This window comes from Maniola hyperantus, chromosome 5 (assembly GCF_902806685.2).
Source record: "Maniola hyperantus chromosome 5, iAphHyp1.2, whole genome shotgun sequence".
Lineage (NCBI taxonomy): Eukaryota > Metazoa > Arthropoda > Insecta > Lepidoptera > Nymphalidae > Maniola > Maniola hyperantus.
The window spans coordinates 14,396,463-14,424,408 of record NC_048540.1 but is presented as its reverse complement, the minus strand read 5'-3'; the positions used below and the strand labels follow the sequence as shown (position 1 = coordinate 14,424,408).

Genomic DNA, 27,946 nt, shown 5'->3' with positions numbered 1-27,946 from the left:
TATACTTTGTGTTGCCATGTTAAAATATGTGTTTGGTTACTGGAGTTTCATGTATAATCTGTAAATAGGTATTTTTGGATGTGATGTTATGTTATGTTTTGATTGTTACTTCGCTGCTGCGACTTAATTTCATCTTATTTATCTTATCAAGAACTTGATTACTGATGTTTGTAAATTTTGTTATAGGACTATGGGCCGACCACCTCCAGTGAAAATATATATGAGCATGTTTTGGATCATAAATTAACGAATACTATGGATATATCAAGCGTAAGAACACCTGTACTAAGGACTGTTCCCCTTTCACCCACCCAGGGTGACCCTGAGCCTGATTCCACGAACCCAGAGAGCATCATTCAATCTGTTCACAAAGTAGATAGCAATGAGATTGAATATATTAATGAGAAGAGATGTGACACAGAGATGTCAGTTGATTCGCTTTCTAGAATAGTTAGGATTGAAGAAACTACTATTGACAATGTAGGGCGTGTAGCCTACCCTATTATACAAGAAGCTGATGATTCTGAAGATGGCAACTATGTAGAGAATACCGCAGCTCTCATTCAAGCTCCGTTGAATACGTCAATCGTGCAAAGCGTTGCGAAACTCCCACAGAACTTCACAATTAACGTGGATGCGGCCGTAGGTAACATTACAGCGATACAGAATGTGTCACAGGATGTAGGCAACCAAACGTTATGGTTGCCAACAATATTAGCCACTAGTGCAGCTCCTGACGGTAAAAATGAAGATGACCGACCTTCAGGTGTGTCACAGATTATAATCACTAGCGAGAGCTACGTCAATAACGCAATCCCGTCAAATCGCAGAACGAACATTATTACAGAGACCGGCTACTTAAGCCGTCCTAAAACTTCGAATGTTCAGATATTGAGCAACATATCTTTACCCAAAAATTCAAATTACCCTCAACAGTACATAACTCAGGGTAAAGAGATTGCTGCACCATTGTACGGAACACAGAATCACGTGTACAAGTTGAGTGCCAATGTGGTATCACAGAAGCAGTTGAACAGTACGATGTTGAGCACAAAGCCGCCTAAGAACCAGTCCCTGATAGGTGCCGCGTCACTGTCGCCCACCGTCATAAATAACACTTCCATGAAGAGCATGCCATATGGACACACATACTCGAAAAGCACAAACTTAAATAAGCTGAATAATGGTGCCAACTTAAATGCTATGGTTGCTGCGTCCTCTGGTAGCACGCAATGCCATATTTTATCCAGAGTTGTTTCCGGTCCCAACAAGTTATCGGTTCATTCTGGAAGGAAATCTGTAAATACATTCAAAGGGTCGAAAAATTCTCAAGCAAACCAGAAGAACCAATCGAGAGCTATAAAAATAATACAGCAGGCTGGTACTGCTCACAAGTCTGAGAATAAACCGTGGCCTTTAGCTAGCGTTACATATAAAAGTCAAGCTCCAAGCTATGGTATAGTCGAGTCTAACACTTCAAAAGTTATACAGAAGATTGGGAGTCCTACACATAAAAATCAGCAGACTATGACTGTCCAAAAAGTTCCCAAAGGTGAACGTCTCGTTCTACAATCGCCTTGTGGACCAGTTTTATTATCTACAGGTCCCATAAGCTCAAGTATGCCTAAAGGCCCACATTATGTCCAATCAGGTTCCACTCCAAACCTTAGATACGTCCAAACGTACGGGCCTGACAATCAGCTCTCTACAGTGTCCCAAGTGTCAGCCAATCAGCAGTTGACTGCACAGATCCTCAAATCTCTGGCTCAACCTAAACTAATGTTGCAACAATCTCCAACACCTCTACATACGATAAATCACAAACCTCTTCCGATTATTGCAATTGAAGAACCAGTTGAAGCTAAATCATTGAATCAAAAACGGATTGTGTTGTAAGTATTGTAATATTAAGCCTTTTCTCACATTTGAGACGTATTCAATTGTATTTTGATATAGGTACTCGTAGAATTCAAAAACTCTTAAATTGATCGCATATTTCAGAGCGCGATAAATAACCTATTTTTCTTTAGCGAATTTTCAGTACTGAAAAATTGGAAGCGCGGCTCGCCTGGAATGTCCGATCAGCTAATGCTGTCAAGTTGTGCTGTTTAATAATAGCGGAACTTGTAGAAAACTGGTTTTAACTGGCGACGCAAGTACAAATTTATATGCCAACGTGATAACTTGCGTGGGTGTTGAAACTGATCTTCTATTTGATGATAGGCAGAGTTTAGAATTCTACCTAAATAAGATATATTATTTTTAACACAGTTTTTTCTTGCAGTGGGGATAAATCAACATTATTGACAGCAGATGATATTATTGGTATGGAGGAGAGACCCAATCTTTCTGAGGAGTTGCGTCGATATTCCTTCCAAGCACTGGCGTTTATCATGCTCGATCACACATATGCTTTGCCTGTACAGAAACAGCCCATCGTCAGTACCCCAACTAGCATTGTGGCTTCCTTATCACCAATCATGACTTCGACGATTACGACGTCTACTCCAATGAGTCCATTAAAATGTTCCCCCATCCCAGTGACTTCGATTTCTCAAGAGCTACCTCCAGTCATACCGATTAGTATCGTCGGAGCTCCCATACCAGTGACGTCTGTTCAACTCGGAGCTCTGACTTACAAGCCCCAGCTTCCTCCATTGCCTCCTCAAGATGAGGATACTGCATCTGTTATATCTTCGATAGAAGGAGAAAGAAGACCTCCGCTTCCCGGTGGTAGTGACACAGAGACTGCTCCGGAAGGAGAGGAAGAGGGGAAAACTAGATGTATTTGTGATTTTGTACATGATGATGGGTATATGATATGCTGCGATCGATGCGGTGAATGGCAGCATGTCGATTGTATGGGAATAGATCGGAATAACATACCCGATGCGTACATGTGTGAGCTATGCCAGCCGCGGCCTGTAGATCGACGTCACGCTAGAGCCATACAATTGAGGAAGAGAGAAGAGCTAAGTGCGCTGGGTGCATCGGATTCGGATTCCTCGGAATGTGGACGGCCTCCAGGTCAAAGAAGAAAACGGTTATTAACTGTTACCACATATACTGATACCAGTGGATCATGTGTGACCACATATAACTCCAGTATGCCTGTTCTACCACCTTTACCCCAACCCTCTCTAACCTTACCAAAAAGAGGTCCCAAACGTCCCAAAAAAGCAGAGGTAGTTAGAAAAGTCACTAAGAGAAAATTAGTAGAAAAACGTGTGAAGCGAAAGAAGGAAATGATGTTGAATAGAAGCAAATACAACACTAACATGCCTACTCAATCTCATTGGCGGGACCAATACGAACAGGCTGTGACGAACCACTACAGCCCCGAACTGCGCGCTAAGATTATGAAATATAGCAGCAAATTAGGTAGTACACCTAACATGGCTGCAGCAGTAACCGCACATTTATGTACAACAGTGCCTCACGCGGGTGGAAAAATACTTATCGCGACAAAGGACCTTAAGGACAACTCTCCCATTATAGAACTGAGAGGCAAATACATGCTGTCAATCCAGCACAGGCCCCAGTTACAAAACTCAGCTAGAGCAGGGAGTCAAAAACCTGGGCCTTTCGTATTTTTCTACAGATTACCAAAGGATAACACTCAAATTTGTATAGACACAAGGACGTACGGGAACGAAGCGAGATTCGTCCGCCGTTCTTGCAAGCCTAACGCTGAATTACAGCATTGTATCGTTAAAGGAGCTTTACACGTTTATATTGTGACAATAAGCGATATTCAATCCAATACTGAAATCACGGTTGGACATGACACGAACGGTAGCAAGCAACCTTGCGCTTGTGGTAATCCTAAACACTGTAAAGTCAATGGGCTAAGTCCTTTGGTTACCAGAAAAAGCGTGGATTACACGCAAAGAGAAAAGAGAAGTAGGAACAGGTGTTTTAGTGCATCTTCACCTGTATCGCCTCCTTTAACTCCTCTCGTGACGACTCCTATAATGGATTTACCTTCACCATTTGGCATCGTTAAAACAGAGAAGAAATCGCCTATAAAACACGAGTATCCTCCGATGTCGCCAGTCAAACAGCCTTTACTTTCTCCAGACTTCCCTGCTCCTGTAAAATTCGAACCGTTATTCATGAAGCATGAAAAAGAGGAAGAAATTGACTTAACAGCAAAAGAAGAAATGAAACCAGAACTAGATGAACCTGATTATGTTAAAGTCGAACCTAAAGTAGAAGAGCATATTGAAGAACCAGAAGAAGAAATGGAGTTAGAACCGGAATCAGAAACGGAAGCAATCATTTCAGATATAAAAATTGAAGAACATGAAATCAAAGAGGAAGAAGTTTTGCCTCCTCCGGTGGTTGAGGAGAAAATTGTGGAACCTATAAAAGAAATTGTGAATCCAATAAAAGAAATTGTGAAACCAATAAAAGAAATTGTGAAACCAATGAAAGAAATCATAAAGCCTGTCAAAGAAAATGTGAAGCCTATAAGAGAAAATGTTAAGCCTATAAAAGAAAATGTTAAGCCTCCAAAAGAAATTGTGAAGCCTGTAAAAGAAATTGTGAAACCGATAAAAGATGAGAAACCGGTTCTGGTTGAACCTAAAATAGAACCTAAAGCAGAACCGAAGATTGAACCTAAAGTAGAACCAAAAGTGGAACACGAGAGACCTGTCACTAGGGAGTTAAGTGCCAAGTCTGCATGCCATGACAGGTCATCACGATCGAGTCGAACCACTTGCGTCAATCAAGACTCCTTGGACGACAAAACTGATGATTCGCAAGACAAAATCACTGCAGCCAATAAGGAAAAAGAAAAACGGAAAATGGTAAGGGAGTTTGAAATTTTATGAGATGTATTCAAATTTTTTAGATCCAAACAGGTGCTGAATTTCGATTGAAGTTTTTGCAAAGCATTATGGCAATATTAGGCTCCTCTATTAAGAGAACAATGGGCCCGGATCTCAAACAAACTTGAGATTCAGGCCCATTGTTTTGTTATTCACCGAAGTTTTCGTCTAGTCAAAAATTATAGAAAATATGATTGCATCAAAAGATAAAAGTGCTATTTTTATTGTCATTTTGATTAGTAGTTACCAATCGGAATTCTATAACATTCTTTGCTTCTTTATTTTTTAATTAAAAAAAATTGCCTTTTTAGACTCGAGAAGAACGTAAAATGGAAGCAATAATGAAGGCCTTCGAAAGGATGGAAAAGGCTCAGCAAAGGAAACAGGAAGTAAGGGAAAGGCAAAAGCGAAGGGAATCCGATCCACACCCGACTAACATTGAAAAGGATGACGATGACGATTTACACTGCAGTTCTAAGAAGAGAAAGAAGTAAGTCTTAACACTTCACCATTTATTGATTTTGTATAACTTATTTTTGAAATACATATTGTGTTCTCATTTCTGATAAATAATTCGAGACAAAATCTTTTGCCTCCTAAATCACGCTATTTAAACGGCTCCCTTTGTAACGTAGTAATTGTTTTTTTTTTTACAAAGTATTGATACTTTTACAAAATACATTTTAGATTTCGGTAAACGTTACATGATTTCATATACTGTAAAATATTTTTCCTCTAAATTAATTTACTATACATCAGCGCCGAACAGGCCAAGAGGCGCAAATATGAAAACCTCGATGGGAGCTTCGTATTCGTGCCTTTTGGTGTGGAGACCTTGGGGCCGTGGGGCCCGGGGGCTCGAGCTCTTTTTGAAGAAATTGCGAAAAGAGTTATCGAGTCAACCGGGGACCCGAGAGCTGGCAGCTACCTTGGTCAAAGAATTAGTTTGGCCATCCAAAGGGGTAATGCTGCCAGCATCTTGGGTACAATGCCTCGCTGCGGTGGTCTCGATGAGGTTTTAGATTTAATTTAATTTATTTTAGTTTTAATTTCATGTTGTTTTTTTTTGATTTAAGTTTATTAATAGTTTGTTTCTGTAATAGTTATGTAATATTTTTTGTGTGCAATAAAGTATTCCTACCCCTATTATAATTAATTTACTATACTCTTTCCACACAAAAAAGTTACGTAATCCCATACAAATGACAGAACCAAAAATCTCAGTGGGCGTTAACCATTTTGAGGCACCAACCAATCACAATCATGTTTTCAAAAAACATTCGAAACTTAATTCGCTATACTAACTTCATTTCGTGGATAGAGTATAAGTATTGTTTAATTATTTGACGTTAATAAAAAATTATAGTGAAATATTTTACTAATCTTATGTTTTTTTCTTTCAGACGTAAAGGCCGCGCGCGCACAGCATCTCAGTCTAACAGACGGCGACTCAACTCTGCCGACAGTGATATGGTGACATCGGGAGACGAGGCTGGACCGTTATCTCCTCGAGGCCCGATTCAAGCTGAGCAGCCCTTACCTACACCCGAGGCTGAAATACCACATGAACCGGTCAACGAGGTAAGCTCGCTCCCATAGACAATACTAGTCAATGGAAAGGGATAATAATAATTATTCACTAGACATCCACCTACATACAAATATTTAATGTTATCCTAATCCTAATAATATTATAAATGTGAAAGTGTGGATGTTCGGATGATTGGATGTTTGTCACTCAATCACGCAAAAACGGCTGAACGGATTTGGATGAAAGCAGATCGCCCGTGAACGGGCCCTCTTTTGTGGCGTCGTGTCAAAACTTATTTTTTTTTAAATGTGTAATTTTTTTACGATTATGTTTTATAACGACTTTTTTCACTCTATTATTGAAAATATCCACAATTACAGTTAGAATCGTAAACATGCATTTATTTTGAAAAAGTATTAATTAAATATAACCTTAATATCAGCAATATAAAAAATAAGATTTCTTTATAACCAGGGTGAATAAATTGAAATCGTTTGCAGAATATAAAGAGTTAATTATTTGTCTACACAATAAAATTAAAACCATGGTGACATAACAATTATATTAGGGGGGCCCAAAGCTCCTAAGAAAATGGGCAATCTCTTTTGGAATGGAGATAGATTATACCCTGGATTAACACATAGGCTACTTTTTATCTCGGAATATGAATGAGTTCCCGCGGGATTTTGAAAAATGTAAATCCACGCGGACGAAGTCGCGGGCATCAGCTAGTAATTAATAAATATAAATATTCTTTTTTGTCAACCGTACCCTTTTTCGTAGCTATGACGTCATCTTTTAACGGTCGCGAACTGCATTCTCTGTGGTCGTTTAGAGTTACATGAGACATTATCTAAACAGTCACTTTTGTTAGAAAATAATACTCTATCCAAACTTTGAAATTCCTCAATAAAATAATGTCAAAGTCATTCAGTCAATAAATTCAATATCTACACAATTAGGCCACTTCAGCGTTATCTGACCTAGTAACACTGACGTTTTTTTCCACAATAATAATTGAGTTATAAGCAGAAAGTTCGATAATAGTCCCTTTAGAGTAGAAAAGAATGGTTTTTTATTCACAACTTCGTTCACAGGATCTCGGCTTAAGCTCCGCGTGCCTTCTCGTCGAAGCCGCGGTCGGTTCCGTAGAATCTGCGTTCAAACTTCCCAAAACGAAGAAAACCATGGCAACTGAATGGATCGGACGCTCTCCCGAACGAACCCCGTCGCCGTACCAATCCCCATACAGACCCTCGTTAGTTTCCGCTCCGTCACTAGAGAGCTTAGTCCGAGTCGCTTCTACCATGATTGGTGATCTTAGTGCAACTCAAGAGTATCACGAGGAAGAGCAGCAGCCTCCATCGCCTCCCAGAACTCCCGGAAGGGAGAGGAATAGGCCTCCGAAGAAGGCTAAAAGGGTAACCAGAAGCACTCCAACAGTGGAAGTCCCTGAAGTGATTCCAGTACAGCACAGTGCAAAGAAACGTTGGTTGCGACAAGCGATCAGTGAGGAGAGCGATTCGCCGATGATGGGTAAGGAAAGGATCCCGTCATTTAGGCTCGGACTATAATATGTATTTTGAAGTTCCAACAATCTTATAAGTCCCGCAAATTGCTATTCCGCTGGAACCATGTCTCATTAACATCGAAATGATGTCATTTTGACGTCAGCCGAAATAAAAATATACCATCAGCTCGAAACTTCAGTCTAGTGCTGACGTCACTAAAATGGCGGCCACGCGCATTAGCAATTTGCGGGACGTATACCACAAATCGTATGTTTTTTATTTTTTTTTAAAGTATATTAGCCATATTAAATAACTAATATTCCCCTTTCCTCTCCAACTAAGCGTCATGCTTGTGCTAGGAGTAGGTACGACAATAGTGCAACGGGCGGGGTTTGAACCGTCGACCTTTCGGTTTTCAGTACACTCCTTTACCTGTTGAGCTATTGAGGCTCCAAATGTATTAAAAAAAAATATGTCTTATTTTCATTTTAAAGTCTCGTGTTAAAAATTAAAATATAATTACCAATTAAAAAACAATAAAAATCTGTACCATGGAAGTGGACTATGTTGTAATCCGAGCCTCCATTTGTTTTTCCAAAATATATCATGACGTCATTTTAGTTGTAGATGCATTTGTTTCAGAATCCCCTCCGAACGAAATAGTGACTCCATTGAAGAAAAGACGGATGGCGCGAGAATCGTTGTCGTGCGAACAGAATACTATGGTCACCGTAAGTTTCTAAATAGATTACCCTATTTCTGAAGTCCAGTTCAGTCCAGTCTAGCCTTAGAGTTGGTGGGACTGCTAATTTCCTAGGAACAGGCTGACATTTCTGTGATTATGACTGTAATTTTTTTTTGTTTAGTGTAACGACGAGACATCGCCAGTGTTAACATCTGAGGACTCACCGGTCAAAGAAGACGCGTTGTTATTAGCGCGACAGTACAAACGGAACATAATGGACATGTACAGTCGAGATCGGACGCGCTCCGATAGTGGACAAGGCTCTGATGACCAGTGCAACATAGATCATGACGTACTAAACGTCAACATAAGAGGCGTGCATAACCAGGAACATATAAGGAGAATCATTGGAGTACCTCCAACACCTGAAGAGGAAATGCCTCCTGAGATAACCAAACCGGAAGATGTCTTGACAAATAATAACAATTTGGAACCGGATGAGGGGGCTTACAATAATAAAGTTGTGCCAATGGATATAGATACGACAGTAGTGACGCAAACCAAAATAGAATCAAGTGAAAACATACCAGAAATCAAAGATCTAAAAGGCATAGAGAGCCCGAATGACAAAGCACACAGTTCCCAATCGGCTGACACGAGTGGCAGCTCATCTCCACAAAGAGACGAAATGGACGACATCCAGAAGAAAATACACTCGTTTCATACTGAAAACATACAAATACTGAAGAGTAGGAATAAAAAACCGCCTAAAGAAAAGCGAAAGAAGGTTAATTTAAATTTTGATCTTAATATGGTAGACGATCAGATCAGCATACAGTTGCGTACGGAGGATGACACAAGTTCAAAATCGCCTGAAATCAATGGAGATATACACGAGGAAGCAAATTCTCATGAGGATGTGAAACTACTCGTTTCGCCCGAAAACATACCTCTACCTCCAGTAGAGTCAATACCTCTACCTGCACCGGAGAATATACCGCTACCGGAAGAAACAAGTCCGGTTGTCATACCTTCTCCCGAAACGATACCACTACCTGAGGAGCCTATGAAACCTGTCGTTGTTGAAACTGTGGTAGAAAAAAGGGATGAAACTGTTGAGGAAAAGGAGGATAGACCCTCAGTGCTAGATAATGCCCTACCGTTTTCGACTCGATTTAGTTCAACAGGTTTGTTTTCTGGGATCTTCAGCAACATGTCGCACTCGTTCAAAGTGGACACGACGATAAATGAAAACATACCGAATATGTCGTTGATAAAAAGTGCGATAGATCGGACGACCAGTTTGGACGCCGGGCTGTTTGAAGCATCGAGCCCGGCGGACGAGTTGCGCAGTGTTCAGGAGCTGTTGACCCGTGTTAGTAATATGGACAGCAACAATAGCGTGCTGCTGTCGGGCGTGCTGCGAGGCACGACGGCGTCGCCGCGGCCCTGCGCGCGCTCCGACCCGCGCCTCAACCCCCCGCCGCAAGACAAGCCCAAACCCGTCCGGAGAAAGGTGAGCTCCTCAAAGAATTACAGTACATACTAATATTATTTCCATATTAATTAAATAAATAAATAAAATAAAATAGCCTTTATTCTCTGATACAATTAGTTATACATCTTATATTACTAACTAACCATATTACTAATTTCTTATTTCCTATTATTTATACATAATTTATTCTAAAAATTGGTAACACCAGCAATTTACAGATCAGGTTGTCCTCTTTGGACATAGGCCTCCTCTAGACTTCGCCATTTTTCCCTGTCTAACGCCTATCCATATTAATTACTAATTAATTATTATCAGAGTTGGCAATGTGGCTAATTCCGTTATACACAATCTCTAAACTAAGCTTAAATGGCACGTCTAAATCAATTGCTATCCCTTTCATAATGTTGCTTGCGGAAAAGGATAGCACTAGATTTAGACCTATTAATTTAGTTTAGTTTAGAGGTTGTGTACAAGAGAATTGGCCCCATTGTTTTAAAGTTTAAATTGCTTACAACAAGTATTTTAAACATAATGTTCTCAAAGGTGTGTGAAGTCTACCAATCTGCACATGGCCAGCATGGTACACTATAGCCAAAACGCTCCTTTGAGAGGAGTCTCGTGCTCTGTAGTGAGCCGGCGATGGGTTGATCATGATGATGATGACATAATATAGTTATTATACATAATATAAAGCTGTAATCCTTACTAATATTATGAATGTGATTGTTTGGTGTTTGGATGTTTGTCACTCAATCACGAAAAAACGGCTAAACGGATTTCATTATGAAATTTGGAATGCAGATAGATTATATCCTGGATTAACAAATAGATTACTTTTTATCCCGGAAAATTAAAGAGTTCCCGCGGGATTTTGATATATGTAAATCCACGCGGATGAAGTTGCGGGCATCATCTAGTACCAAATAATTAAATTGCTGAAATCGTTAATGCATCGAAATAAAATTGCATAATGCAAAACCATCAAAGTGAGCAACAGGAACTGGTTTGGCAAAGATGGCAAGGTCTCGCGTTGACCTTGATCTTACTAAAGTGCATTTAAAAGCTGTTTCCACTCTTTTTATTCATTGAATGTTTTTTCTTACAACTTATTTGCACACTAAGGCTGAGATCTATAGAGCGCACTTTGACTTTGCTCAGATTTAAGATTGAGTTAAAACTAGACAGATTTATGTGAGTATATAGCTCTGCCTCGTTTTAACTCTGTCTTAAGTCTAAGCTAAGTCAGAGTTTACTCTATAGATCTCACCCTAAGTTTGTCGCACATTGCCGCAAGAGCAACGCATTTTTCAGTACAGCGAGTCGGCTGCATTTGACGCCAGTCGTATTTCTTCGACGCGTTTGTTGAGGCCGACTCCTGCTGCTCTACTATTCGCGCTCAAACGGATAAACCGATTTGCATGCGGTTTCTTTTAATCGAAATGAGATTTCTGAAGAATAAGTGTTGAGATAGACTAACAAAATATTATTGATTTATTTTAGATTAAAATACATTGATATTAAGAGGTTCAGTCAAAAATCTTAGCGGTAATAAATTTGGATCAAGGTTAAAGATAAGATATTAATTAAATAATCGTGCGTTTGATATTGGGATTTTTTTCAGTTTATTTATTACTAGCTGATGCCCGCAACTTCGTCCGCGTATATTTACGTTTTTCAAAATCCCGCGGGAACTCTTTGATTTTTCGGGATAAAAAGTAGCCTATGTCCTTCCCCGGAATATAAGCTAACTCTGTGCCAAATTGCATCAAAATCGGTTGAACGGTTATAGGCTGTGAAAAGCTAGCAGACAGACAGACACACTTTCGCATTTATAATATTATTATGGACTAGCTTATGCCCGCGACTTCGTCCGCGTGGACAACACGAATTTCAAACCCCTATTTCACTCCCTTAGGGGTTGAATTTTCAAAAATCCTTTCTTAGCGGATGCTTACGTCATAATAGCTATCTGCATGCCAAATGTCAGCCCGATCGGTCCAGTAGTTTGAGCTGTGTTTTGATAGATCAGTCAGTCGGTCACCTTTTCCTTTTATATATTTAGATTATAAAATGTTTGTCTACTTCACTTTTGGTAAGATTCAGATTTACTTAGATTTTTTGAAGAATAATGTGCGATGCGATGCGGCGAAATAAGACCGCACGTTTTATGTAGGACTATCAAATGTGGAACTTACATCCCATCTCCCAAGTAATAAGATGGATATTTCATAATATTTTTATTAAAAGCCCCTAAATGTTAGAAATGAAAAAGTTGTTCGCAGTTAAGTATATTATGTCTTAAACAGAAATTGACGACCATCTTGGATTTTAAAAAGGGCAATCATGTGCACTCTAGAATTCCTCGGAAATGAAACCCGTATTGATTTCCTCAATTTATTTAAGGCTGATGGCTTATGCAACTTAATAAATCCGCAGCGGTGGCAGTCTCTGCGCATATAAGAGTTGAAAATTGGCGTCTTTTTACTAGGATGTAAAGCCCGCGGTCTAATATCGATGTTTTTGGTCGCATACAGCTCTCTATCAGCGAGTACCGAAAGCGGCACCTGGGCGCGGCGACGGAGGAGGGCGGCGGCGCGGGCGGCGGCTCGTCGGGCGAGGGCGGCGAGTGGTCGCGCGGCTCGTCGGGCTCCGCCTCGCTGTCGCCGCAGCGCCTCGACGCGGCCGCGGCGGCGGCGGCCGACGAGCTCGAGCAGCGCCTGCACAGGGACCTCCACGTGCAGCTACCGAAGGGTAAGTTGATCCGTGATTGGTTGGCTGTTATATCACGTCATACTCAGCCCCCCGCATTGGTTACCACGCGTCTTCCTAGTCTGCCGCGTGCGAAGGTAAATGTTTCCCAACTCGTGCCTCGAGATCTATGCTGTTTACTGCCGTTTTTCGACAGTAACATTTTGTTCATTTTAGTTTAGTTGCATTACATATTATGACGACTCAAATTCTCCCTCTAAACTTTTTAGCTTACAACATTGTACTATAATAATATTATAATACCTCTCATGACCTCTATAAATGATGGCGGCTTCAAAACAGTTGATCTGTTTGGCGGCCATATTGACCAGATATTATAGTCGACGCATTTTAAACTAAGTCGTCGAGTTGTCTGCCTGTTTCGCTCGCACTTATAGGTCGCTGGCTAGGTGCCAGTAAACCTGTAAGTGCGAGCGAAACAGACAGATAACTCGACGACTCAGTTTAAAATTCGTCGACTATAGCAGCTAGTGTCAATTGTTGGTGACCTACTAATAGACAAGTAATAATTTAATCACACAGTTGCGGTACTATTGCGGTAATAATACATATATGTATTTAGACAGCGATATTATAAAATGCAAAAACCAGTAAAGAAACAGTAGGTATTGAACAACGATAAACATAATGTAAACATATGCGCCGAACTCCTTTATCACCATAAAATGTTCATGTACATTGTACATATTACATAAATATACATATACTACTTACTGAATGCAGTTACAACTTGATAAGATATAAAATGTTCAATTTATTCCACATTTACCTACATAAAATAATATCATGATAACCTCTATACTGCTCTATAAAGCTGTGATAGCCTAGTGGTTAGGATGTCCGCCTTCTAATCGGAGGTCGGGGGTTCGATCCCGGGCACGCACCTCTAATTTTTCGGAGCTATGTGCGTTTTAATTAATTAAATATCACTTGTTTTAACGGTGAAGGAAAACATCGTGAGGAAACCTGCATGCCGAAGAGTTCTCCATAATGTTCTCAAAGGGGTGTGAAGTCTACGAATCCGCAGATGACAAGTGTGGTAGACTATTGCCAAAACCGTTTTCACTCTGAGAGGAGACCCGTACTCTGTAGTGAGCCGGTGACGGGTTGTTTATGATGATGAACCTCTATACATCTTCATGGTAATAATTAAGTACCTTATTTATTATTATTGCATTTCACGTTTGCATTTTGCATTTTTATTTTTACAAGTTAAATTTTATGTGTCATAATTGGAAGTTGTAAGGCATACTCGGCATTACGGCATTAGCTAGTATTGTCCAGGTCACAATAGTTAGGGAACTTGTAACAAACCTCGAGGCGTCGATGTCAATGGCAGGCGTCAAATGCTTAGTACATTTGACGCAGGTAAGGTAAGGACTAAGGTAGCCCTATTTTTCTACGATTTAACGTCACCATAGCCTAATATTTGGCATATCGTCGATTCAGTGGCCCTACCGCGGTTGTTTGACAGCTACAATGTCACGATCGCAATCATCTCTGATTGGTTAATGCATGCTCACTATTGGCCACAATGCATTGTTGCAACAAGAATCGCACAAATTCAGCCAATCAGAACAATTGAGATTGTAATAATGATTGATGCAGGTTTTAGACAATCGCCCTACAGGATCAAACCGAGAGTTCCTCTAAGTTCACTCTGGTATTGTTATAAAAATCGCCCGTACTAAGTATGCGACTGTTTGAAATGGCAATCGGGGAGGGAACGTCCCGCACACCCGCACAGCCCCCAGCGCTAACCCGGTGCGGGGTGCCCCCCCGCCTCATACCCCGATTGCTATCTCAACCCGTCGCGAACTATAGATGCGTCGTAACTTTGTTTTGCAGTTTGACTCAACAAGCCATTGTTTGCATCGTAAACACACATACATGTTTGTATAATTAATTTCAAACTTGTGTTTTTTCTATACCCAACTAAACAATATACGTTAGATAATGAACTTTATTCTAATAAACATAAAACCTAAAATTGTATAACACTATGATAAATGGTACTTGTAAGCCAACTCTGAATGCCTAAGCTGTGAGCTAATCCGGTAGGATATAGTTATGTATATATGACAATAACACGTTTAGTTTTTTTTTTAAAAGAATATTAGCCATGTTAAATGACTAATATTCCCCTTTCCTCTCCAACTAAGCGTCAGGCTTGTGCTAGGAGTAGGTACGACAATAGTGCAATGGGCGGGGTTTGAACCGTCGACCTTTCGGTTTTCAGTCCACTCCTTTACCGGCTGAGCTATTGAGGCTCTCACATTTGAGTTTGATTTTGAGTTTTCACATTTTTTTTAATGCAAGTTGTGTTTTATTTTAGTATATGTTTACAATGGATGTTTTGTAACTTTATTCGGGTTGCTGGGCCATATCTGACCACATATCTAATAGATAAGCTACAGTACGCGGCCGAAAGTGATGAACATTGGCCTTTAGAATGTTATTTTTTCTTTGTAGAGCGTTGTCTCTGTCACTCATACCCATATGACGTTTTGTCGGCCTCAACGACCGAGACGGTGCTCTACAAATCTGCTATCTCCTTCTAAAGATCGATGTTCATTATTTTCGGCCGCGTACTGTACTAGCGTGGCCCCCATAGTCCTTGTCGCTCGAGCAGAGGTACTTATGTATTTGTAATATGTTATTCCTTCTATTTTACGTTCGGTTATTGTAGCCTGATATACTGCAACAAATAATATATTTTGCCTGGTGGAATTAAGGAATAACACTTTTTAATTTTTATGGCGGCCATTTTGAAATTATTATTAGTTGGAATCCAATTTTATTATGCAACTTGCTTACGCTCGCGACTTTGTCCGCGTGTCAAACCCGTTTTTCCCCCTTAGGGGTTGAATTTTCAAAAATCCTTTCTTAGCGGATATTTACGTTATAATAGCTATCTGCATGCCAAATTTCAGCCCGATCCGTCCAGTAGTTTGAGCTGTGCGTTGATAGATCAGTCAGTCAGTCAGTCACCTTTTCCTTTTATATATTTAGACAACGTTGCAAAGTGTCTCTATCAATTAAAAAAGAAACTATGCAAATCGGTTCAGTAATCTCGGAGATTTTGGTGTACATAAGTAGAAAACACAACTCCTCCTTTTCTGAAAGTCGGTTATAAAAGTAGCCTTTAGCAAGTAAAGAAATGTAATGTAATGAAATGAAAATATTTTTTATTCAACTAAACTTTCACAAGTACTTTTGAATCGTCGGATGCATCTACCACTGGTAATGCCTAGTATAAGGCAGTAACCCTGGTTAATGCTTTACTTGTCTGTGAAAGTCCCGTCAAAATAGGTTCAGCCGTTCCGAAGATTAGCCCGTTCAAACAGACAGACAATAATTTTAAAAACGTGTGATTTAATCATTACAGTTCAAATAACCATAATATGAGCCTAACGTGAGGTAGTTATTTCGATATTATAGAAATACACTTCAATTTTATTTATTAGTATAGATTTGTTATCTGTCTTCCCTAGGCGTGTTCGACGCTCAGCCCACAGCGTCCGAGCGACAACGCGAGAACCTGAGCTCTCGACTGCGGCGAGAGTTCGGCCTCGCGCTGCACGACGACGACGACGCGCGCCTCGCCGACACCGGTGAGTTGACGTGACGCACTGCTGCACAGCACACGACACCAACCACACTAAACTCTCGCCTATAGAACGTACATTGACTTAGCTCTGATTTTACCTAGAAATTAAAACGAGACAGATTTCTGTCTCTCGACTATACAGGTGTAACCAGAACTGGCATACCCCTTCCAGGTTAACCCGATTCCATGTTAGACTGCATCATCACTTACTACCAGGTGAGATTGCAGTCAACTTGTATAAAAATAAAAGTAAATATAATACACACTCCACACAGCTCAAGTACTTTTATTTAACTTATATTAAAACAATATTAACTAGTGTCTGTTTCCATTGCTGCAGACGCGGTCGCGAATCGCTGCGACAGATAGAGGCGCGCCGCGGCGCGGAAGTATTTTTGTAAATCTCACGCGACGCCGGGCGGCGCGCTTGTAATATACACTTTTATAATCGATTCGGTTTTATTGTATTGTATTATATTATGTTCGGTTTCGTGTCCAGTGCGAGAACGCTCTACGATTGGCCGCGGGCGGTTTTTCCCCGCAACGTTTTGCGGTTCGATGAAATGAAAACAAGCGGAGTTGCGAACGCACTGGCGATGATTCATCGCGACTGATTTTAAAAACGCGACTTTGATATTGACGCGCAGAATATAACCACGTATAATGCATACATTTTGAGATCTTCTTACTCGCCATTTTAGCTCCGTGTCAACTGTCATGTCAAAAGTACGTTCTTAGTCCATAATTTAAAGGTGAACCGTACTTTTAAAGAAGAGCTAGAATGGCGAGTGAGATCTCAAAATGTATACCGATTTGTAATACACAACTGATCTCTAATGAAATTAAGAGCGGTTTGAAATCGCGAGTGCGTGTTCTGCGGTTGTGCACGCTGGAACCGCGGGAGAAAACCGTAGTGCGTTCTAGCACTTATCGTTTTTAATTTTTTCTTCATTTTCACGGTTTTTCTGCAAGTACAAATTGTTTTTATTTCCCTCTGTACATATTGTATATAGGAGAGTTATAAGGTAATTTTACGGTACGTATAGGTAATATAATGGTATAATTAATATTATTGAATAGAGAAAAGATTTTTTATATGTGTACACACAGTGTTTTATGTATCATTGCGATATGTTTATTTATTGAATATATTGGAGATTCGAAGGGGTTGTAATTGTATGTCGAATTGGCTAATAAGATTTTTGTACGCAATAATGTAAGTAAATTAAAATTATTGTTTATATTATTTTATTTGTTTAACTATTTCTTCTTTTACTCGTATACAACGAGTCCGATTGTTACCATCCGTTGATTACGCCACACTTTAAACAAAAGAGTGTAAACATGTGACAAATTAATAGGAAGAGGAAACATCTCAACTTTTGTGATATCATATCATGATATGAATTTTTGTGATTTTGAATTTGATCAGTATAGTCCGTACAAAATGAAAACTCACTCGCTATTTTAACTGTCACAACTGTCATCTCAAAAGTATGGGTCACCTTTATAATAAAATCGTACTTTAGATATGTCAGTTCACACAAAGCTAAAATTTTGTACGCATTTTATCACAAATTAACTATAACAATGGTACTGATTCTGAGCACAACTAAATTTTAGACCATTCGCATCCTCTTCTTACTAATATAATATGAAAAGAACAGACATAGTTTGACAGCTTTAAGTTTAATTTAGAGCCGTCAAACCTCGTGACTTAAGCTGCCAGTCGCGAGCGTATCGTTTAAATTTGTAGCGTGCACTAAAATTTAGAGTCTAAATGTAAAATTCATGTTCCGTCCTTTTTTAGCAATATTAAAAAAAGAGGATGCAGATATTCTAAATTTAATTTAGCGAAAAACAACAGAATAAGCGCCATTCAAATCATAACATTCAACTGCAAATAATTGTGACAACACATTAATTCGAAAAGTGACAAATTATGTCACAATTCATTTTGTGAACAGCTGCGCCATTGCGGTACAATGACAGCTACAATGTCACGATCGCAATTACCTCTGATTGGTTGACGCTCGCTCACTATTGGCTACAATTCATTGTTGCAACAAGAATACCATAAATTCAGCCAATCACAATAATTTCGATTGTAATAATGATTGATGCAGGTTTTACGGAATCGACCAGCAGTTGTTATTCCAATGTCATATTCTAAACCTAGATATTGAATATACAAACTATATTATTGAAAATATTCTAGATGAATTGTTATATTGTTATACCTAAATGTTACATATTTACAACTTTAGTGACATGAATATGACAAACTCACGTGACAAATTAAAGTAGGGTAGAAAGAAATATATTATTAACACGCGTCGCGAGACGAAATTACGTAGCGCATGTTGAGTTAAAATTCCTAGCATTTTTATGACTAGTGGTGTCATGACTTTTTGTAGTCCATAAAATACTATGATGTCATTTGACGCCAACGCGTCGCATGTTTTTGACGTGTGTGACGTAATCAAAGCATGGCCCCTTAGAGAGAGCGCACACTGCAATGCGGCGAGTTGCGGTGCGTTTTAAAATCCATAAATTTAAATTTAAATTAATAAAAATCGGGTGCGGAATCCATGTAGTTCTATAGTTCACAGATTTTGTGGGGGAAAAACGCACAGAAATTACCGTGGTGCGCGCTAACTCTTAGACTCCGTTCACATGGCATTAACACCGCACGGTTGTTTGCAGGATACATCTTACCAAATACGCAGCGACGCAGACATTGAGCCTTAGATCTATTGAGCGTACTTTGACTTTGCTCAGACTTAATACACTGTTTAAACGATCGGTGACATAAGTCTGTCTTGTTTTAACGGAAACTTAAGTCTGAGCAAAGTCAGGGTAATATGGTCTATAGATCTCGGCCCTAGGTATAGTATAAAACCGTTCACACGGTTAAAACTGTACTTTTTTTTGCAGTACAAACACCATGTGAATGGTATGTACATATGTGCCACTACGAATTCGGTAAGATTTTATCCTGCAAAAAACGTGCCGTGCAAATGTCGTGTAAACGGGTTGTTTCGTGTAGGTCTCTTGTTAGTGTAGATTACATTGTGTAATTTAGTGTCGATAAAGCCATTCTTAGAGGTAAATACGTGTCATAATTATGTAAGAAAGTGCGTGATTGCAAAGTTTTACATCACATGGTACAGGCCCTTATTTATGTACGGTACGCTAGATTTTGCTGCCGGTTTTAGATTTTCGTTACTATATTACAGTCCAAAACCGGAAGGCCGGCACGTCGCGATTGGCCGAATTGGGCGAATCCACAAAATTCCGAAGCCAAAAGCCTTATGAATTTTCAGGCCAATCTAGAAGTGCCTTCGTCTTTGTTTCCAGAAGCATGAGTGTAACTTTTCAATTTGACCTTATAACTCGTGCTTTCAAAGTAACTAATCGAAAATAGCGGCGCTGATCATTCCATCTCACTTACACACTATAGTAAGAGAGTGAGAGGGAGTTATTAGTAGGCCAGTTGCGATAAGTTTATAAGCACGAACTTTTAATGTACGTCCTCGTATATAGAGTTACGTTTTAACGTTACACTATTTATGAGGACTAGCAAATAAACTCAAAATGACTACTGTCCTTAGCTCGGTTCGAAACTAGCTGTAAAATAATACCAGTAAAACAATCAGTCAATATTTTTATTAATTCCTAGTAGCACTTACACAATTAGATTTTAATAGTGTATGACACTTATCATCACAATTACTTCCAAGTACTTTTCACACCATAATCTCTGCACAGTGTTTGCATAATAATAAAAACGTTTATGAACTATGAAGTGCATTAAATTTTGTGACAAAATCTAAAACCGTCATTTGCATTGGCCGGATTGCAATATAAGATTCATTTATGCATGTGTGCGTGACACGACCTATTCGCTCTTAGAAAGAGAGAACGCTAGAATATATCGTTAGTATTTCATTTACATGCATTAGAAAGATATTATTGAATTTACCGCGTATAAAAAAGCAGAGACAGCGTTATGTTTTTTATTAAGTATATTAAGCAGTCTGCACCAGGAGGATATCACGTATAAGCACGTACAGACACACAAATGACATTCTCCTTTTTATTATTACACTTTTAAAGTAAAATTGCTAGTAAATAAACCATATATTTTTCTTAGATTACCTAAATGTAGTGCAGAATGACGCAAAACCTTGAAATCAAATTCACACGATGAAAAAATAATTTCAAACTTAATAATAATAATAATAAATAGTAATTTTTTTACTGAACATAATTGCCCCATTAAAACTAAATACTGACATCGATTTCTGTAATATGAATTTCAGAGAAATAACCAAACAACCGAACCCAAGTCAGTCAGACTTTCTAACTCTACGCATTTTATCTTTTAATGGTAAAAAAAATGTTCTAATGTTTCCGCCGATAAAAATTAACAATTAATCATTTTGATGGTACCTAAAGAAATTGTGATTTCAGTTCACCATTTTTGTCGTTGCTATCATAACTTTCAACTGTACCATTTTAAAGTAGATAATAATTTGTCATAATTTATCATTAAAAAAATACAGCGAAGATGATAAAAAATACAGGTTTTTTTTTAATATATTTTCACTGTATTTTTCATCTTTGTGTCATTCGCCTTTCAGAAACTTGCACGTACAATATCATCGACCTGCCTAACAACGAATTGATGTAAACCTCGGACTAAAAGTTAATGTTAGACAAAGCGGATACCTGCCACTGTATTACGAAGCTTGATGAAATCAATGCCATAATCGCTATATTTTGTATTGACAGGCGTATGTTTTCTGTTGTTGCTATAAAATGATTTAACAAAATTAATATTCCACTTTCTCTGTCCCTCCCATCTAAGCGTAATGGTTTCTATAATACCCTATCCATGGAAAGAAGTTAGCATAGCGCTCTCTCAGTTACGTAGTCCCATACAAATGATAGAGACAAAAATCCCAGTTGGCGTAAACCATTTTTAACCGACTTCAAAAAAAGGAGGTTCTCAATTCGTCGGAATCTTTTTTAGTCACCAACCAATCACAAATATGTTTTTAAAAAACGTCGTCGTTTGTGATTGGTTGGTGCCTCAAAATGGTTCACGCCCACTGCGATTTTAGCCTCTATCATTTGTGTGGGATTACGTAACAGAGAGAGCGCTATACTACTTTCTCTCGGATAGGCTATAGAAGTAGGTACGACAAATGTACTAACATTTGATGCCTGCCAGTGACGTCGAAGCCTCGACGTTTTGTTAGAAGTTCCCTAACTGTCGTGAACTGTGACAATAATAGTGCAATGGGTAGGCTTGGGATCGTCCGTCGCTTTTCAGATTTGACCCTTAGTTTCCTCTTTATGAGGGCAATAAAACAAATGTGTTCTTCACATCTTCTTCTCGAGTCAACGGTCACCTCAAACATGGGCAGCCCAAAAAGCCGCAACCGCGATAGCTCAGTCTTGAAGGTAGCCGTCGTGGTGAAAAGAATAGTCAGCCTACTGATTTTCTTAATGAAGTAGCTGCTTCCAGGGACGCCGGGTGCTTGTGATCGGTATAAAGCTAAAGGCTCTTTTTATGTCCCCATGTCTACACATATTGTATGAGCACGAGGGTAACACAAATCCAGCCAATGTGAACAATTGCTGTATTCATAATGCTCTAATCGTAGGTTTCGTAATAAACCCAGTGATACACGTGCGACTGAATGGACTTGCAAAATATTCTGTTTGTTAATCGATTTAATTTTAATTTTGGTTTTAACATAATTAAATTTTTGGAAATACAAATTAAACTATATAAGTACTTAATCAATATAGCACAGGTGAATTGAACCAAAATACAACTTAACAAATAAATGTAATTGTTTTGTGAATGCACCTGAAATTATAATTTATCACATTCACTATCACATTTTTTTAATTTTAATAATATTGCATTTTCTTATTTAAGTATACAACTTTTATGTATTGATTATAATATAAAAGTTAATGTTATTGTTTAAAGCAAAAAATATTGGTACTGATGTCATAAATTCGGTCAAAAATTAGGTCTCATAATATTTGGAGACTCCAATGCAAAAAGTGTCATAGTCCATTTTTGTCATTTTTAAAATGTCAATGCAGGCTAAAAGCACCTATCTTTACAAAACATTTTGAAATTGAAACATTACTAATACTAAGACAGATAATTCAAATTCAACAATTTACTACTAATGAGTGTATAATATACTCATTTTAATAAACATCATTACACACATTACATCATAAAAAATAAAAATAAACATATTATTATGTCTGACATTTACTATAAAAAAACATTATCTTTTCTGTCGATACAATACCTTTTAAACAGTACAGTAACACAACCTGACATTTTTTAAATTGAGAATTTGGGACTACTTATTGCATTAAGCCTCCATTTGAGATTTTTGTGTTATATAAAAAAAATTTGATAGTGATGTATATGATATAGCTGGTAGCTTCGCCCAGTGCAATTTAGTCCATTCTATTTGCTCAATTTTTGTTAATTTTTAAAAAAAATTGAAGTGAATTAATGTGTCAAATTACAACAACCACAATTAAAATTTAGCTTTTTGATAAAAACATTGTTTTTTCTCGTTACACGTTATTAATTATTGATCTGAATTGAATAACGTACCATAAAATGCCTTATTTATTATTGTTTTACGCGTTCTGTAAATGGAATAGGAAGTAATTTAAAAAATCGGATGCAATTGTAGGATATGTGTCGGTTTTTACCGTGAGATCATAATGGATATATGAAAATCTCATATTTATTGGTAAAATCATTTACCAATTGCTATAGCCCGAAATCAGAATCATAATAAAAATACTTAATGTTTTGTTGTACTCAATTCAAGCAAATTTATCCTCCTCACAAAAATTATTTATTTGAAAATTAACGGAAATATAAAAAATACAGCAAAACCTGCCAATTTTCAAAACTATCGTTCTTTAGGTATACCGTTTGACTGAGACATCTTGTGTGTGTGTTATTTTTTAGGTCAACTGTCACAGATCAAATTAGCTATAACTAACAATATCCTTTCAAAGAGATTTGTCTACCATGTTACCATGGTACACCGACCCAAGCGCTGCTCTTCCCCCCGGACCTATCCGAAAGAGGCCCGCAACACTCAGGCACACGGAGACGTTACCTTGTGGCTGGTACCCCGTCAACTGTCATACCTTACTCACTTAGGCGTCTCAGTGAACAGTATACCTATAGTCTATAGTTAGTAGGCAATACTTTTGTTTGCGGCTTTGCTTTGCGCTGTTTATATTTTTTTTATACATTGCCCGGGATGGCCTTGATAATACCGCCTAAATCTAAATTATACATTTATAATAAGTAGACTGAGCCATTTATTGTACGAACATCTTCGTTTCGATACTTAATTCTTAGTTATTTTTTGTGATGCAAAAACTTAAAATATGTTCATACTTCATTGAATACTTGCATTTAATTTTGAACAGATACCGAAGTCCTAGTTTTTGAGTTAATGGGGGAGTTAAACCTATATTACAATAGTTATTGCAGGCGTCTGCATCGTCTCAAGTATGTCACACAGAAACGCAAAAAATCTACTTACTTCATTGTTTTACAGTCCCCGCAGGTCGCCTCTCAATTTTTCAAAAATAAATATAAAAAAATCTGGCAAATACACGTTTACACGTGCAGGAATAATTTGCCTAAATTTTATTAATATAAAATATTCATTATACTTATGTGTATCTATTAAGTATTTGTTGTCACGTTTTTGGTAAGCAAATAATTATATGAATTTGCTCATATATTATTTTGTTATGTATCAAGATAAACATCTTACTTTATAATCTGAATCAAAAGTTTTACATGTTTTTGATGAAATCAGTAAACTATACTTATTTCACTTTATTTTAGCTATTATTGTTAAATCAATGTATTTTTTTAAAAGTTAATATTAGCTTTATTCAGAAACGTGACAATACTTTAATAATAATCTGCAAAAAAATCTCTACTTAACAATAGTACCAATTTAGTTCTACACAAATACTGGGAAACTAATTTTACAAAACTAATAATTGTGTTGTCCCTTTCTGCAGCGAATATTGTGTAAAGGATGTCAATATTTTTAGTTATGTCAATTTAGTGTTAAATTATTGTGTATAATGTGATTGGTTTCATTGCCTAGCTCTGCATAATATTTATTCATATTTAGATATTAGACAAACCGTTGCAATAAATCGCCTAAAGGCAAAAATGTATTAGTGTATAGAATTATTAGACGCTAGTGATGTAACGAATATTGGCATATTTATGTGAAATATTCAAATACATACGGAAAATCGATTTTATTAAACCAACTAATCTAAATTGATTAGACTATCTTTATACTCTATACTCTTCTTTAGAGAACATTTTTTCTTAGTTCTTGTCAATTTAGATTAGTTAATAACAATAATCGGATTAGTAAATAATCGAAATCGATATTCGTCTCATCATTAGTAGATATGTACGCAAAACAATAATAATCAGCTTATTTTTTTTATTTTATGCGTGAATTTAAATAATATTTAAAAAAGATATAATTTTTTGTATAGAATTGAAATGTACATTATTATTTCGATCCAGTTTTTTGACAATTCGAGTTGTGGTATGTAAAATTCGGTGCGTTCATGATTTCAAAATCATGAATTGAAATGTAATGTAAATATCGAGTCGGGGTAACTTTGCTGTTTCAATTTCCATGTAACTTTGACAGTTAGTGGTTAATGTTGACATTAGTTGTCAAAGTTACGTTGAAAGGCATAGTTACTGCTATTTAGTGTATCTCTGGTTGTTGAATAGAACTGTAAATTGAATTCGCTTTGTCTTGATGTTAAAGTGCATTTTGCTGTGATGTTTCATTTATGTGTCTTTGGACACTAAACTAAAGTACGCACACGAAGTTACGACTCTATTAAAACATTTACTCATATGTTTGTCTCTGTCAGCTTGTGTACTACAGTGCGACAAGGCTATCTTGGCGCGTGGTGAAAATCGGAACTAACGTTGCCGTCAAGTGTCCCCTTTGTTCGTGTTTGAATATTCTAAACCTTTGTTCTCCAACAGCGCCCCCCTGTCGTCAATGTCATTCAAGTCACAAGAGAGACTTGTCGCACTGTATCTTGCTCGCACAGCATAAGAGCATAATGTTTGTAAAAGCGTTAATTTTTTTTAAATTTCGTTTGGGTGCTTCAGTGAAAAACTTGCCATAAACTTTGTATAGAGAACATTTAAAGAGGTTAGAAAATATTTTGGTATAATATTGTTTAATTTTATATCGTAGACTATTATTATTATTGTAGGATGTTTTAAGCTCACAATAATTTCTGTTTCATACTAATGTTCTTCCCCACATATTAATAGAAAATTATTAATTATACGTTCTAGTTAAATAGAATATCACGTAAAATTCAATAATAAGTCTCATTCAATAATTAATAAAAAAAAATGGAATTATTTTATTGCAAATATTATCTAATATCACAATGTTTTGAACTACTTACCGAGGTGGAAGGGTATTTGTAAAATAATGTTTTTTTAATTAATGGTGCTAATTCGGTTGTACGGAAAGTTTAAAACTAAATTAATAGGATAAAATACCGTTCTTTTCCAAAAGGAACTGTGCGAAAAGATGGCACTAGTCCTGTTAAGTTAGTCTTGTGTATGAGAGAGTTAGTACCAATTGAAAGTATTTTTTGAATAAGATTGAAATCGTTAGATATGCCTGTTAAAAAAAAGTATAGTACTATATCCGAGAGAGGTGAGAGATTAGGTTGTCTCTTTCTCTCTTGCCTAATTTGCTATTTTCGATCTCCAAGTTGGCGACCTAGCTCTGTTGACACATTTCGCACTTACAGCCGTACTCAGAGTCGCTTAATCGTTACTTAAGTTTAGTTAAAACGAGATATGAGCTATATCTCTCACATAAATGTCTCGTCATCATAAGTAACGATTAACGACTCTGAGTACGGCTGTATGTGATATTAGGGCGAATCTGACGATTTATTTCTTTGGACATTATGAAGTTGTGTAAACAAAATCAGCATGATGCGCTCTAACACATAAAATAATAATAATATGAAGTATTTTGTAGAATATTAGATGAAATCTTTGTGATATCTTTTAAAATATCATTCAGTAGAGGAAACCTGTGTCGTGTAAATAGTAATGTTAAATGGATAAGCGATAAAAAGCTACATATATTTTGTTAACGATGTCGGATGATGCGTCTTTACCTTTACATTGCCTTGTCGAAACTAATGTTTTTTTAAGTAGGCAAGTTCTTGTTGGTACATTTGTCATGTAAAATATAACTGTGCACCAAAATATCAATTCACGGTTGTATCGAGGATTATAATATTGTCGTTTCAAAATCGATTTATCTGCAAATTATTAAACATCGAGAGTCCCGTTTCTCAAATAGTGAGGTAAAATTCGATATCCATTAATGATAAAAAAAACTTATTTGATAAATTGTTTTTAATTGCGTTTATATTATGATCCATGTTCGATTAACAGTGTTATCAATTTAGGGGTAAAATGTAAATGTATCAAAATGTGCCAAGAGGGACTTGCCCTCTTAGAGAAGTTTATAAGGAGTTTGTATATTTTCCCGCCTTGGCCTGAGTTATCGGATCGGTTGAATGTAAGATATTCGTGTAACAAAAGAATATTTTGCAATATAACATAAATTATATAATTTTTATTATATTTTTTTAATTTTAAGCGGATCGTAAAATGGTAGAGCTCTTGTATATTACGCAGATGTTAAATATTATTATTTCTTTCTTAATGTTTGAAGCTAAGCATGTAAAATTTAAAATAATAATATAGAATAAAAGATGTTATGATAATTAATTACATAAAATCTTCGTTTGAATCTAATGCCTTTCCTTTCATTCATCCCTGCCTGTCCTCTTTTTGTTAAGACTTTAGACCTATGTGATTCGCCCTTCCTCAAGGATCTACCTGTGCAGTGAGCGTGTTAAGGCCTATGCAAACGAAGGACTTGTCCGCGAATCGTAGATAATATACTAAAAATTCAATTTTTTCAAGAGTTCAAAGAGAATTCAAAGTTGCTGTCACCCTCCAGCACCCCGAACCATACCCCACGAGCCGTCTGTTGTAATAGTGACTTATTGAAAGCGGTGATAGCCTGGTGGTTTAAGACGTCGGGAGATCCGTGGTTCGATCCCGGGCACGCATCTCTTTTCGAGCTGTGCGTTTATCACTTGCTTTAATGGGTGAAAGAACACATGAGAAAACCTGCATACCTGAGAGTTAACTTCTTCAAAGCCAATCCGCACTTGACCAGCGTGGTAAACATGACGTATAAATCCCACAAATTGCTAATGATCGTGGTCGCCATTTTAGTGACGTCAGCACTAGACTGAAGTTTCGAGCTGATGGTAATAATTTTATTTCGGCTGACTTCAATCTAAAATCAGGTCAT

General features: G+C 37.5%; 2 protein-coding genes across 3 annotated transcripts in view; one reads left to right on the top strand and one right to left on the bottom strand.

Moving 5' to 3' along the window:
* upSET overlaps nucleotides 1-27,373 on the top strand; it is a 29,723-nt gene extending 2,350 nt beyond the window's left edge. Inside the window, exons 3-12 of one of the 2 annotated variants that reach the window (XM_069498712.1) lie at nucleotides 187-1,892; nucleotides 2,285-4,814; nucleotides 5,147-5,325; nucleotides 6,239-6,416; nucleotides 7,464-7,902; nucleotides 8,520-8,608; nucleotides 8,744-10,078; nucleotides 12,595-12,811; nucleotides 16,324-16,443; nucleotides 16,780-27,373. In XM_069498712.1, coding sequence (XP_069354813.1) covers nucleotides 187-1,892; nucleotides 2,285-4,814; nucleotides 5,147-5,325; nucleotides 6,239-6,416; nucleotides 7,464-7,902; nucleotides 8,520-8,608; nucleotides 8,744-10,078; nucleotides 12,595-12,811; nucleotides 16,324-16,443; nucleotides 16,780-16,808 — 6,822 coding nt within the window. In that variant the 3' untranslated portion in view covers nucleotides 16,809-27,373. Of the gene's footprint in view, nucleotides 1-186; nucleotides 1,893-2,284; nucleotides 4,815-5,146; nucleotides 5,326-6,238; nucleotides 6,417-7,463; nucleotides 7,903-8,504; nucleotides 8,609-8,743; nucleotides 10,079-12,594; nucleotides 12,812-16,323; nucleotides 16,444-16,779 lie in introns of both variants that reach the window. The other variant, XM_034968760.2, reaches the window with a different exon arrangement.
* The window catches only part of Arl8 (ADP-ribosylation factor-like protein 8), a 153,372-nt gene that overhangs the window by 64,807 nt on the left and 60,619 nt on the right, over nucleotides 1-27,946 (bottom strand). The gene's annotated exons all lie outside the window — the stretch shown is intronic.